This window comes from Solanum dulcamara, chromosome 8 (assembly GCF_947179165.1).
Source record: "Solanum dulcamara chromosome 8, daSolDulc1.2, whole genome shotgun sequence".
NCBI classification, from domain to species: domain Eukaryota; kingdom Viridiplantae; phylum Streptophyta; class Magnoliopsida; order Solanales; family Solanaceae; genus Solanum; species Solanum dulcamara.
This window is the reverse complement of record NC_077244.1, coordinates 1,362,904-1,376,963: the sequence shown is the minus strand read 5'-3', so window position 1 is coordinate 1,376,963 and position 14,060 is coordinate 1,362,904. Positions and strand designations below refer to the sequence as shown.

General features: G+C 34.1%; 1 protein-coding gene across 2 annotated transcripts; it reads left to right on the top strand.

Moving 5' to 3' along the window:
* Positions 1–372: 372 nt before the first annotated feature.
* On the top strand, positions 373–9,157 carry LOC129899067 (peroxisomal ATPase PEX6). 2 transcript variants are annotated; one of them, XM_055973856.1, is made up of 16 exons: positions 373–772; positions 1,942–2,571; positions 2,654–2,897; positions 3,300–3,441; positions 4,434–4,620; positions 5,353–5,544; positions 5,846–6,130; positions 6,476–6,547; positions 6,719–6,805; positions 6,916–7,038; positions 7,117–7,227; positions 7,315–7,353; positions 7,598–7,719; positions 7,799–7,943; positions 8,142–8,222; positions 8,493–9,157. In XM_055973856.1, the coding sequence occupies exons 1-16, from the start codon at positions 527–529 to the stop codon at positions 8,580–8,582; spliced, it is 2,796 nt and encodes a 931-aa protein (XP_055829831.1). In that variant the 5' UTR covers positions 373–526; the 3' UTR covers positions 8,583–9,157. The 2 variants fall into 2 exon arrangements, with proteins under 2 accessions (XP_055829831.1, XP_055829832.1); XM_055973857.1 differs by lacking the exons at positions 7,598–7,719; positions 7,799–7,943; positions 8,142–8,222; positions 8,493–9,157 and adding an exon at positions 7,510–7,536 and having other exon boundaries at positions 375–772.
* Positions 9,158–14,060: the final 4,903 nt, after the last annotated feature.

Here is a 14,060-nt window from a genome sequence, read left to right as displayed (position 1 = left end):
TTTACCTGTTAAAATAGAATTTTTTGACATAAATTTAAATTAATCAAACTTAAGATGAAAGAATGTATTTATCATAAAAAATGTGGTACAATAGATCATTCTGTTTTTTTCTTAGTTAGATGTCTCAATTTTGTATTTTGGATACGATTTTTTTTTTATATGAAGCGCTTTTTTTATGAATAAGGCCTACATGATACGAATTCGAAATAGTCTGACTTCAATACGGATATTATACACCGAATGAAACCCATCTCCTCCTCCAAAAAAAAAAACGCATTACGGTTTCGAGATGATTCATTTTCAAGTGACTCATTTTGGTAAGAGATCCGACCCAAATCTAAGGTCCGACCCGAATTCTATGCTGAGAACAAAAGTTTGTGATGAACTGACCTTTCTTGAGTTGCTCAATTTGCTTTCCAGGAACAAAATTCACTCACCAAAAAAACCCATTTTTTCTGCCTATATGAACTTCAATTATTCCATTTTAACAGCAAATTGGAACTAGGGTTCCAACAGAACTTCAATTATGGTGGAAAAAAGGAAGCCTTTAATTCTTTCTTCTACCAAAAATCTACTTAATTCACTCCTGAATGCAGAAACCCAAACCCAGATTTCATTATTGCCAACAGTACAATTGAGAGCTGGAATTCTTCAAGTGTCTAAAGATTCAAGCAAGATTTCAAACCCCAAATTTGTTAATTTTGATGATTCTGCTTTGGTGGGGTTAACTACTTCTCAGCTTAGAAGACTTTGTATTACTTCTGGTTCATTGGTACGATATGCTTATACCCAATTTATCATTTTACGTGCGGGTCTGATTCTTTTTTTTAAAAAAATCATCTTGTGGATATATATTGTTGTTGACAAGTGAGGCTTGCTTAAGTGGTTGAGCATCTCCATCATCGATCAGTAGATTGAGGGTAAGTAGGAACACTATTGATACTCAGTGAATTTATAAAACAAATATATATTTTTGTTGATGGAATAAGAAGATGATGAGACCAGAGTTAGAGCAAGAATTTGAAGCTTATGGGGTCGGGATTCTAGTCATTTTAAGTTACTGGGTTCTAAAGTAATAAATTGTACATTTTCAATGTATTTCGTAAGACAAATATAGGGTTCGGACCTGAACCCAATTGAGTCGAGATGAATCCATAACTCATATTCTAGCTGTGCCCGTGGGGGAGACTCGAAGAATATGTTGAATTCGTCTAAAGACTAAACTTAGTAAAAAATTATTGTTGTTCATGGATGAGGATGAAACATGAGCTTTGACTCTAATGCCATATGTCGAATTGTGTATAAAACCTGAACTTTGGAGAGTGATACTTTAATCTAAGTATTTAAGTTATTGTCCTTATTCTTCATTGTATTATGCTAAAGATGGAAACTTTAGACTAGGATTCTGAGGATGATTATTTTTTCCATGAAGTGTTGATATAGGTGTTCTTGATTTCTTCTTGTTTGATTTCTTTTTTTTTATTCTTGGCTGCGATGCTGGCTTTGCCTAAATCCAGAAGTGCTGTAGCTTTTCCCCCAAATGACAAGTCTTAGATGGAGACTGCGTAAAGAGTGATTTATTGTTCATTATACATTCATTTATTTGCTTATCTGAAATTGGAATATTATTTGGCATGCTGATCGCTATTGTGGATTTTGCTTCTTCCTTTCATACTTCATCACGTAAGTGATCTTCTGAGCGTTAATTTTGCCGCTAAATAACATATTTCTGTAAGGCTACTTGTGAAAAATATAGCAGTATTTGCATATACCATAGTCTAGCTGATAACACTGGGTATGTTGTTGTTGTTGTAGTCTAGCTGATAAAATTACAATCAGCAGCTTACTCCTCTAATTGGTCTTGTTTTAACTAGTTACTGCCTCACTAACTTAGACATACATGATTCTGTATGACTTTGGGCTCCCTCTCATTTGCCATAGGTACTTATCAAGAATGTGAATACAAGTCAACAAAGAATTGGACAAGTGGTAGTTCTAGATCCTCCCAGTTCAGAGAAAGTTTTATCTGAGCGCAGCTCATCACTGTCACATTCTTCCCTGACATCATTTCTCTTGCCATTACATAGCTATCCTGATTTTCACTGTGTTAAACCAGGTGGAGAAGTTGCTTATTTATCTCCAATTCTGGCATTTAACCTTAATTTACATTTGTCATGCTTGAGATCAATGATTCACCAAGGAAAAGAAGCTTTGTCACCAATATTTGAGGCCAAATCAGATAACATAGTGAGTGAAAAAGATAATGCTCTCATTACTCTTGGGCTTGAACCTTTAGATCAGTTGCCAAAATATGCCACACACCTGAGGGCTTCTTTTGTGAAGATACCAGAATGTGGGACTCTTGATTCAGTTAAAAAACATTCATCTATAGAAGCTGAAGATCGTCAAGAGTTGATTGATATGGAATTGAATAAGTACTTTGGAGTAGATAGATTTCTTTCTAGAGGTGATCTTTTCAGTGTATGCATCAATTGGAACTGCAAATCGGCTCTGTGCATTCCTTGCCGTCAGAAGAAGCAAAATGATGGTTCAGACCTTATATATTTCAAGGTTTTAGTTATATTTCTTAATGTCATAGGTTCATGAGTAGCTTAAATGCCTTTACTCTCATTCTTACAAGTAAGCATCCCAGGTTGTGGGCATGGAACCTTCTGAAGAACCTGTTCTAAAAGTCAACCGTACTCGAACTGCTTTTGTACTTGGAGGGAATGTACCTTCTGCTGTTCCTCCAGATTTTTTGATTCCACGGCCACAAGGTTCCCTGCCCTTACAAGTGAGCACGGTGAAGACTTTAGCCTCCATACTTATACCACCATTATGTCCATCAGCCCTTTCATCAAAATTTCGGGTGGTTGTGTTGTTGCATGGCTTGACTGGTACGTTTAGACTTTGTTATCTGTTGGTTAATTGGAAAGATGATACTTACTGGATGCACTTTGATCATCTTTTCTTTTCTTAACTGCTCTATGGTATTTTCTTTTATCACTTTTCACATGACGTGGCAGAAAATAGCATGATGGTTCTCAAGTTTGTTACATATCCGCGCATAATCTCTAGGTCCAGAGTTCAGTGTTTAGATTTTATGAAAATGAACATGTTTTATATGTCTATAGTGGATGAGTAGGATAATGTTTAAGTTATTAGAAATGTGATTATATAGTTTTCTTTCATAGATTTTTTTGCATGTACTTTACAACAAAAATTATGCAGTTAACAGCTGCAGCCTTGTTTATTTTGAAGTAATTGTCATTGATGGGTAATTTCAAAATTTTCTGCAGGATGTGGGAAGAGAACTGTGGTTAAATTTATTGCTCGTCAATTAGGCCTTCATGTAGTGGAATACAATTGTCAGAACATATTTGCAAATTCTGATAGAAAAACATCTGCTGCCCTTGCTGAAGCCTTCAGCATGGCTCGCAGGTATTTTGGATTGCCTAGTATTTATTGTGTATTACCTAACTGCATTGGAGCTCTACCATCAGGTTATTGACTGTAATTGGAAGTCAATATGCCAGGAACCTGATTTTAATTGTTCCCTGGTAGATTGCCTACATAAGGCTTACTTAAGATTTTCAAACTTATACAATGCTTCTCAATCCTCAGTTAATTTGGTTTTTCCACTGTCTCAATGTCCCCGATTTGAAGGAATAACTTTTTGTAATTGAGAACATAAAATAGGGAGTTCATCACTAGATTCATGAGGATAATTACATATGAAAAACTTCACGTTTAAGTAATAACTCGTTGTTTTGGATTCTCATATATATTTCATGATTGTCTCTAAATGGTTCCTCTGATCCAATTTATATAAGATACTTCCCCTTTCACTTTTTTTTCAAGGTTATTTGGGCCTTTGTTTGATAAGGTAAAAAATTTCAAAAGTATTGCTCTCTGACTTGGGCCAAAAAATTTCTACATGAGAAGCTGAAGGTAAATTTACTGACCATACAAGGATTTTAAGCTGAAGACTCAATTAAATCCCACTCAATTTCAATTTGCTCAGCAAAAAGCTCAGTGTATAGTTTAGTTGTGCCCTATCTAAATGGAATCATCTTCCATATCTGAGAAATTAAAGTTGATGAAGTACACCTAATTTATATTCTTTACTATTTTTTTGACATGGTTTGTATTGACCAACCAACCACTTTTAGAATATTTCGACAATGATATTGAACTTGTATTAAACTAACCTCAGTTCAGGAGCAACACCATCTACATTGGCCTTCTCCCGAGCCTGCATAGACGGGAGCCTTCTGGACCTGGGGTCCGTCTGTTAAACTAACCTCAATTGAAGTCCATTCCAACTCTATTTCAAATTCATTTTGTCAAACAGTGTCAAGTATATCAACATCAAAAAAACTGGTTGTCTTCAATGTGTTATTTTATTCCTTTGAAATCAAATTTCACTACAGGTACTCTCCTACTATTCTACTTCTTCGCCATTTTGAGGCCTTCCGTAACCTGGTCTCTAACGAGGGTTCACCACATGACCAAGTTGGTATGAACTTAGAAGTTGCATCCGTCATAAAGGAATTTACTGAGCCGATTGCTGAAGATGAAGAAATTTACTCAGAAGGAAAGTCATTTAATGCTCATGATGTAAGATAAAATCCAAGTTCCTTTGATTTTCATGTCTTTGTGTTATTCATAGCATACTGAACGATGTTATTGAATTTTCTCATGAATTATAGTGATCATCATCAATTGGATTATTTTGTTTTTCTTTCCTGTTCTCTTTTCCAATGTTTTCATGTTGTTCTAATTTACTTCGGGTTCATGCGTCATATGTATGGGAAAAAGGGAGGCTTAAAACGTTTGAATTGTTTTCGAGGTAGTATCGTAGTCATTAGTCAGAATTGTGCAAAAGTTGCAAAAGACGTGATAAAAATGGATCCCTGTAACAGTTATCAGGACAAGGCCTACTTGTACTTAATTGCTACCTATGCTTCGTAAGAAATTTGAGTCAAAATAGCTGCATGTGGTTATAATTCAAAGCATGTGCATGTCTGCTGCATAAGATTTCCTGGAGTTGAGGTTGTCCTCTCATTGTAGCTAAGCCCTCTTAATTTTATTAACTGCTGAGCAAATTTGTAATGTTGATAAAAATATACCCCATGCTCTTCCTCACCAAGTCCATTATGCATATATTTTGTTATCATATCCTCTGTTCTGTACGGGTGAGGTGGGGGGTGGGGAGGACCTCTTGACAGATAGAAAGTCAATACAGAAATATTACCTTCTATTGCCACCCTCTTTCTGAAAGGTGCTGCTTCACACGATATACTGGAGAAGAGTCGGGTTTATGCTTATTCTTGTCTTTTGTTGATGCAGCAAGTAAAGGTTGCTCAACCCGTAAATTGCCACCCTGTACTGTTAGTTGCCGCTGCTGATAGTCCTGAAGGCCTTCCACCAACTATTAGGCGTTGTTTCAGTCATGAGATTAGCATGGATCCATTGAATGAAGAACAAAGGAAGGAAATGCTCTCCCAGTCTCTTCAGCATGTTAGTGAACTACTTCCAAATGTAGGTAAACTTGATGTTTCTTTTCTAGTGTGTGTGATCTTAATACTCACTACTATGTACGATACACTGGTCCTAATGTCTTATATTACACTTTAGTTGCTATAGGCCAAAAGAGCCTTATTGAATTAAAAATCTGTGTGTGAGAATGCCCATGAAATTGAGAAACTTGAGGAGTGTAAAGGGTGAGAGAAAGGAGGCGAGGTGGGGAGAAGACAAGGAGTGGAAGGACTCTCATATATTCCTTTCTGTTATTTTCTTATTACTGAAGTTATGGGTGTCATTTGTCATCATTTTGTTGCAGACTTCTTTGGAGGACCTTGTGAAAGATTTGGTTGGTCAGACATCAGGATTTATGCCAAGGGATCTGCGAGCTTTAGTTGCTGATGTTGGTGCAAATGTAGTCCATAGTCACGGTAGTCAGGATGTGAAGGTTGTGCATGGAGATCTGAAAGAGGGTTCTCATGAGAGCAAGCCGATCGCGAATGATGGCTCACATGACTCAGCAAAGTCACTAAGCAAAGAAGATGTAATGAAATCACTGGAACGATCAAAGAAAAGAAATGCAACAGCATTGGGTACTCCAAAGGTAAAATCAGAAAATGATTACACAAACAAAACTATTCTTTTTGTGCTTCTTTTGGGATGGTTGGACTCACTCAGTATTTTAATGTTGTCTGCAAGAAAACAAAGCATCAAACTTTCCTTCTCTTTTTTTTGTGTGTGTGTGTTGGGTTGGGGTTGGGGGGCAACAAAATTTGGTGGAAGTTCAGATATTCACAATTGGATTCTAATGTGCTGACTGCTTATATTGGTTCGGTACATCTTTTCTCGTGTAGTACTGGATTGCAATACATGCAGTCAAATATTGTCTTGAAAAGTTTAATGCTTCTGCTTGAGAAAATGCTTATATATATGGTTTACACTAGTTTAGGTTCCAAATGTCAAATGGGAAGATGTTGGTGGCCTTGAGGACGTGAAGAAATCAATTTTGGACACTGTACAGGTATTTCTTTATCTTACTCCCCCATAAAACTTGTAAAAACTAAAGTGAATAAGCCTTCTTTTAAACTTGACACTTGGTTATGTGGACGTGTGTCGAATTAAAGTTACACTTTACATTTCTGTTATCTTTCGGATGATGTGACTTCCATTGTCTTCTTCATTTGTGATGCAGCTGCCTCTTTTACATAAGGACTTGTTTTCGTCTGGATTGCGCAAGCGATCTGGGGTTCTTTTCTATGGTCCTCCTGGAACTGGAAAAGTGAGTTCAGAAGTTGCTTTATATGGTGTCATATCATCTGTATTGTTCGGTCATGTTCCTGATCATTTATAATACAGTATTCATTATTAATATTTTGTTGAATTTTTCAGACTTTACTGGCAAAAGCTGTTGCTACTGAATGCTCCCTGAATTTTCTCAGTGTGAAAGGGCCCGAGTTGATTAACATGTACATAGGAGAGTCAGAGAAAAATGTTCGGGACATTTTTCAGAAGGTAACCTATTTTTTGCTTTTGCAAGGAATGTTCTCAGAAAATGTGTTGCTTATTCACATTTCTTCTACAACATTGCAGGCCAGATCAGCTCGACCATGCGTCATCTTCTTCGATGAGCTTGATTCTCTTGCTCCTGCCAGGGGTGCTTCTGGAGACTCCGGGGGCGTAATGGATCGAGTGGTTTCTCAGGTATCGAATACACTAGTTTATTTGTCATAATTTCTTCTTTTTGCCACTAACATATTGCTTGTTATACTAAACGTCTGTTGTTTATAGATGCTTGCCGAAATTGATGGCCTGAACGACTCTACCCAGGTTAGCTACTCTACTCAATCACAAAATAGCTCTTTGTTATCTGTCTGATAACCGAGAAATACCCAGGGCTAGCCTGGGCACGGTTTGAATTTGGTGGAGAATGGGCCCGCCCCTCTACCCTTCTCCACTTAAATAACCTAACTTTGTCTGTAACAGGATTCGAAATCATGACGTACGCCTGGGGCTAACGTTTTGTTCTCTTTGGTACTTATGTTAACTAATTCTTCGCCCCTATCCTATACAGGACTTGTTTATTATTGGAGCTAGCAACAGGCCAGATCTTATTGATCCTGCCCTTTTGCGGCCAGGGCGCTTTGATAAGCTCCTATATGTTGGTGTTAATTCTGAAGCCTCATACAGAGAGAGGTATTCTTGTATTCTGACCTGCTTATGTACTTATCTTCGTATTCTCCGTTTGATTTCTTGAATTTTCTATAATATTTAGGGTCCTTAAAGCACTTACGCGGAAGTTTAAATTGAAAGAAGATATATCTCTGCTCTCAATAGCAAAAAGGTGTCCACCAAACTTCACAGGGGCTGACATGTATGCACTGTGCGCTGATGCTTGGTTTCATGCTGCGAAGCGCAAGGTGTGTATTTGCATCCCATATTTCTAATTTTCAAATATTTTACTTATAGTGTCGGTGCAATAGGTAACAAACAGTAACTTGGAAATTCTAAACAACCAATGGTATCTCAAACTTGTTAAACATATGTAAAGTCTTTTGTGCATTATCGTCATATCTGTTTCCTGAAAGACGTTGAGCAATTTAATGTTTTTGCTGTAGGCATTAGCTTCAGATTCGGATTCAACTGGCTCAGATGATCTTGATGGCTCAATTATCGTGGAATATGAGGATTTTTTAAAGGTAAGACAGCCACTAATAGAATGTTTAGAGGTTTCTCTATGGGGGACAGAGGTGGATCCAGAATTAACGCATGAGTTCAACGTTTAAATTCTTACCATTTAATCCGTTGCATTTGTTAATATGGGTTCATAATTTAATATTCGTTGAAATTTTTGTAATTTTTATATTACGCTCCGTGTTGATTTAAATTGGAAGCAGGCTACATCTGCCTCTGTGGTTGATATATATCCTATACTACTATTGAAATGATCATTTTTCTCCATTTTGAAGGTATTGGGAGAGATCTCTCCCTCGTTGTCTATGGCCGAGCTTAAAAAGTATGAGTTGCTCCGGGAACAGTTTGAAGGATCATCAAGATGACAGAAGGGTTGCTCGGGAAGTTTTCTCCTAACCTTCGGCCCTTCTTTCTAAATGGGGTTGCCCGAGGAACCTCATCTTCTCATTTCGTTGTTGGTTGCTCCCGTTAGGCTGAAGTGTCTGGCCTTTCCTCGCCATGCAAGATTAAGGTTCCGATGGATCAGGAATTTGAGTCGTGACTTCCCCATATACCCCCACCGGCACTTCTCCTTTACGGGTCTGGATTTTTCGTGGCACTTCTCCTTTATGGGTCCAAACCAAGATAGATATATCCTGACCAAATAATCACCATGATCAGACTTTGCCCTTACGTGTCTGGATTTTTCGTGTCGTTTCGATCAAAGGGCAAGAAGAAAGATTAAAAAGGAAAAAAAGAAAAGGATATTCAAGATGTATTATTTTTGGTAATGGCATTTATCATGTTAGATGAGGGTGCTATCTACTTTCCATTTTGAGTTATAGTTGACAATAATTCTCATTCTACATTTGTTTTTGTGTATACAATAAAGTCCATCCACTTTCATTTCAAAATCATGCATTAGTTGATTTAGCAATGAAGATCTATATATTTATATTTATATTTATATATGGTTATTCACTACAATTCTTTATATGTTGATGAAATTTGGATTACATGATAGCAAGATACTAGCTATTTCCTTTCATGTAAATGAAGTGTGGGTTAATTATGGATAAATATGTGGTGGTTCTTCTTTTATTTGTTTGTACTTTTTACTTTTTTTTTCTTAATATTTCTTACATATTATTATTATTATTATTATTTGAAAATTTCATTTCTTACAAAACATTTAACTAGTATAAATTATGATTTCTGGTGCTCCTTTCATCTCAATTTATGTAACAATTTTTACTCTTCGTGAGATAATTTGACTAATTTTTAAAGTTAAATTAGATTAGATTAACTCAATATTTTAAAATTAAAATTTATATACGCAAAAACTATATGATAAGTATTATCACTTGTAATTTTTCTCATGTCAATATGATGAAAAACTATATATAAAAATATTTGTATAAAGTTTTTTACATAGTTTTAAATTTCAAAAAGCGTAAAGTATCACGTAGATTAGGACAAAGAGAATACCTCTTTTGTGTAATTTTTAAATATATTACTTTTATTTAAAAAATTATATTAATTAGTGCTTATCGAATTTACACACCAAAAAAGTTTTTTAAAAAATAGACTACCTTCATACTTCAAATTGTGTTGGAAATAAAGGAAAAATTATATGTATTTTTCTTATGATATTTCTCAGGTTATTCGATCAGTAATTATTTAGAGCGAAAAGTAATTTACTTGAAATAATTTTGCTCACTTTCCTTCCTTGCCCATTCCGTTTAGTTAAACTAGTCTATTAGTACTATAAACTAAGAGAATAGTGGAAGCAAACAAAATAGGGGATTTGTGGATTGATCAATAGTCAATTATTTTGAAGAAACTAATTGAAGGATGATTCTTGTTTTATTTTTTTAGGATATTTTTTTGATAGTACACGGATGTGGTTTAAATTTAGAGTATAGCTAAGGGATGTTTTTGGCCCAAAACTCTATATCGATCATAATATCACTTTATAAATAGATCAATTCTATGTGACTTTCTCGCACATTCCTTGGTTTCTCGTAAGAACAACTACTCGGTAGAAGAGTAGAAGCGTTTGTCTTTTTTGGGGTAACTTGTTTGTGGCTGTTATGTTGGGATACAGAAGAAACCATTTATCTTAATGGTGAAATCAGAAGAAAAAGAAGATGAATTATGAATTACTGAATCTGCTTCTTTCATGGCTGCTGGACAGAGAAAGAAATACAATTCTAATGTTACTTGTACCCATTGTGGGAAAACATGACACATACATGAGGATTGTTTCAAATTCATTGAATTCACTAATGGAAACAGTAAAGAGAAATACAACTATTATGAAGATATACACAATGCATGTTATGACATGAGCAATTTCACACAACAATACATCAAAGAACAAATGCTGAATCTGTAGAAATAATCTAAGTAAGAAATTGTAGCTGGTACTATTCTAAAGTATTCAGGATCCTGTTTTGCTAGTTTAAACAAAATTTGATACCTGGATAATTGACTCAGGAGCATCTAAACATGATCCTAATTTTTCATCTCTCCTTGTACCTTTGAACATAAGTCTACCTAATTCTTTCAAGGTCTGTGTTACTTCTTTTGGGAGTTATTCCAATCAATGTCCTTCTTGTTCCAGATTTCAAATATAACTTAATTGTCTGTTCATAAGTTATGTGTTCAATCCAGTTGTGATATCTTACTTACAGCTAGTGGATGTCTTATGGAGAAGTCAAACATGGTCTTTACTTGTTGGGTACCAGCACTCCTAAGTAAAAATCTACTTTCATTTTTAAAAGGAAGAAATTCCAATCAAGAGTCTAGTTCACTTTCTATTTCTATCTATGTCAATGGTACACCCAATTTTCGACATCCATGACGTAATTTAAAAAATCGAGTTTTTTCAATTTTAAACAATTTAAAAATAATTAGCTTGCAAAAAAAAACCAATACATATATATATTGTTTTTTTTAATAATTCTTGAACAGTAATATATATATTTTACTTATATAATTATTACTTTTTATCATTATTCGAAAATCGTCTCAAAAAGAATTTTTATTTTAAACTAAATATTTTGTTAATCAGTTTAGATTAATTAATAGACTCATATTTCAAGTTAATTATTTAAACTTAAGTTAATTATTTTACTTTGTCAAAATTAAGAAGTTTGTTAATTAATTGATGTTTACTCATCATATTTTAATTTTAGCCTTCTTCAATTTTAAATAAATTAAAATAATTAGCTTTTATAAAACCCGAAATATAGTTATTACCTTTTAGGAATATTCAAAATTCATCTAAAAAAATATTTTTTTTATTTTATCAATTATTTCATAAATTAGTAGCTTTTATTTTCGAATTAATTATTTTATGATTAGGTTAATTATTTTATTTTATTTAGAATTAAGAAGCTTGTTAATTAATTAGTGTTAATTTATCCTATTTAAATTTTAGCCCACCTCACTACTTAATTTTATTTTGATTTACACATTTTTGACTCCTTTTTAATCCTTGTAGCCATTTTTATAACCATTTTTAATACACCTAACCACCCTATACATTATTATATTCCCTACCCGATACTACTAACTTTAACCTATACAATTTCCATACTCTCACATGACTACTACAATATTTAAACCCAATATTTAATTCTTATGCAATATTCCAGCAAATAATTAATACTATATTAACAATATTTAATTCCTACATTAATAATTAATATTACATCATGCAACATTTCAGCAAATAATGTATAATATTATATTAATATATATCCATCCCTTAATTTCTACACTCACCACACATGCCTATTCCCCTTTTTCCTAATTCATTTCCCTATACACTTACATTAAATAATACTATATTAAGTAACCATCACCATATAACACTACTACTAAATATAATATACACCCTAACCAACACCTATTTTCCTCCTTACACTATAGCATCCCCAAAATCCGAGAAAATCTATACTCAGACGCATGCGTATATGTTATTCATCCGCCCATTCCGCGTTATTTTATTCGTCCGCTCATTCCGCATTATTTTATTCCTCCATCCCTTATCTCTTTAAACTGGCTATTTTCTCCTCTAAAGGGGGGCTCTCTCTTATGGTTCGGATTTTTTTCTTGCATTTGGCTTTTCAGTAGAAACAACAACTTGTGTATTAATTTCGGCTATTGATAGCCATATTAGTTAGCTTGTAGATCTAAGGTCGAGATAGAGATCTACACCCTAGTTCATGCTCCAAAAAAGGTCAGTATCTATCCTCTTTTCAGTTTGCTATTTTCGAATTTAAGTGTGTGATTTTGTTTGGAGTATTCTTGTCATGCCTTTGTTTTGTTTCAATATTTTAGTCTCTGTTTTATCATGAATTTTCTACCTAAGAATCAGTGTACATAGTTAACAATAATTATGGATACGTTTTTAAAGAGAAATTGTTGATTTGTTCACTCACCGAACATGTGATTAACTCTATCGTTGGTCTATTTTCGCTATTCTAAAATTCGTTTTGCTTGTTCTTACTTCGGAATCTATATAAAAAAACTTAAAAAATAAATTATGAACGTTAGAAAAGCATCTACTGATTCATATAAGTTTGAGCTCGTCAAAGATTTGCAAAGTTTCAAGTATTTTTATTGCTCTTCTAAAAAGAAATTTTATTTTCTCTAGCCTACCTGAAAGACTGTTTTTACTTACTTTCCTATTAACTCCCAGCTGCTTTGATTAATTATAAGAATATACATGAGGTTTCTTGTTACATTCCGTATTTTTGCATTTTGGATTATTCGTAAGCTAACGATTATAAATTCAAGGACTTTTAATTTTGAATTTTAAAATGACATGATTCGTTGTAGATGCCAAGTTATATGAATAATTTATGTGTAGTAAAATACATCTCAAGAAGGACTCTTAAGCCAAATCAAAATAGAAGCCATCAAATATGTTTTTCTTAAAGTCACGTTTCGGGTAAGCTGACTTCGGGAGGCCATAACCTCTTTATAATTTGAGAATTTGGGAAAACTCTCAACATGAAAGTTGTAGATAATTGAAATATCTTTCCAACCATAGGTCGTGGGACGAAATGTGATATCGTAGTAATAAGATATAGACGTTTTAAGTCTGACAGGCCAAACTAAATAGTGAATTCGGCCCAACCCAATTCTAATTCGGGTCAGGCCCAATACCTACGAAATTAGATCTGATTTTTTGTAACTATTCCTTCAAACTTTAGACCAACATAATTCTGGAAATTTCCAGAGAGAGAGAGAAAGGGAGTTCTTGAGAGAAATCCCAAATCCGACCAAAATTCAAGTCCCGAAATCCGAAGCTCGTGAAGAGAAAATTGTTGTACGTCGCGTTGGCTTCAATTTGAGCTAGAAATCAGCCAATAAGGAGAAGATTTTATGTGGTGCTGCAAATTTAAGGTAATATTAAAGTCTCCTTTTCATTGTTAACAAGTTTAGTTAGAGTTTTAACGGATTAGAACGGAGAAAATAGTGTTATAAACTAGTTTGGTGATTTGTTGAGAGTTATGGGTTAAAGGGTTGTTTTAGGTAGATTAAATAGATGGAATTATCTTAGTGATGATGTATAATAATGGTTGATATTGTTTTGATGTTGTTGATGAGTTGTTGTTCTTGAATTTGGAGGAAAAAGGTGTATGAAGATTGTGAATGTTCAAACCCGTTTTTGGAATTGAGTAGCTGGTAGTAATTCTGGAATATCTCATTGTGTAGACCTTCGATTTTAGATATTAAACATGTTTTGGAAAGCTAATACACGTACCTACAACTCTTATGTTTATGTATTAGTCTATATCTGCTGTTATTATGTCGAAAACTGAGCATGAATCATAAGACAAATTCTG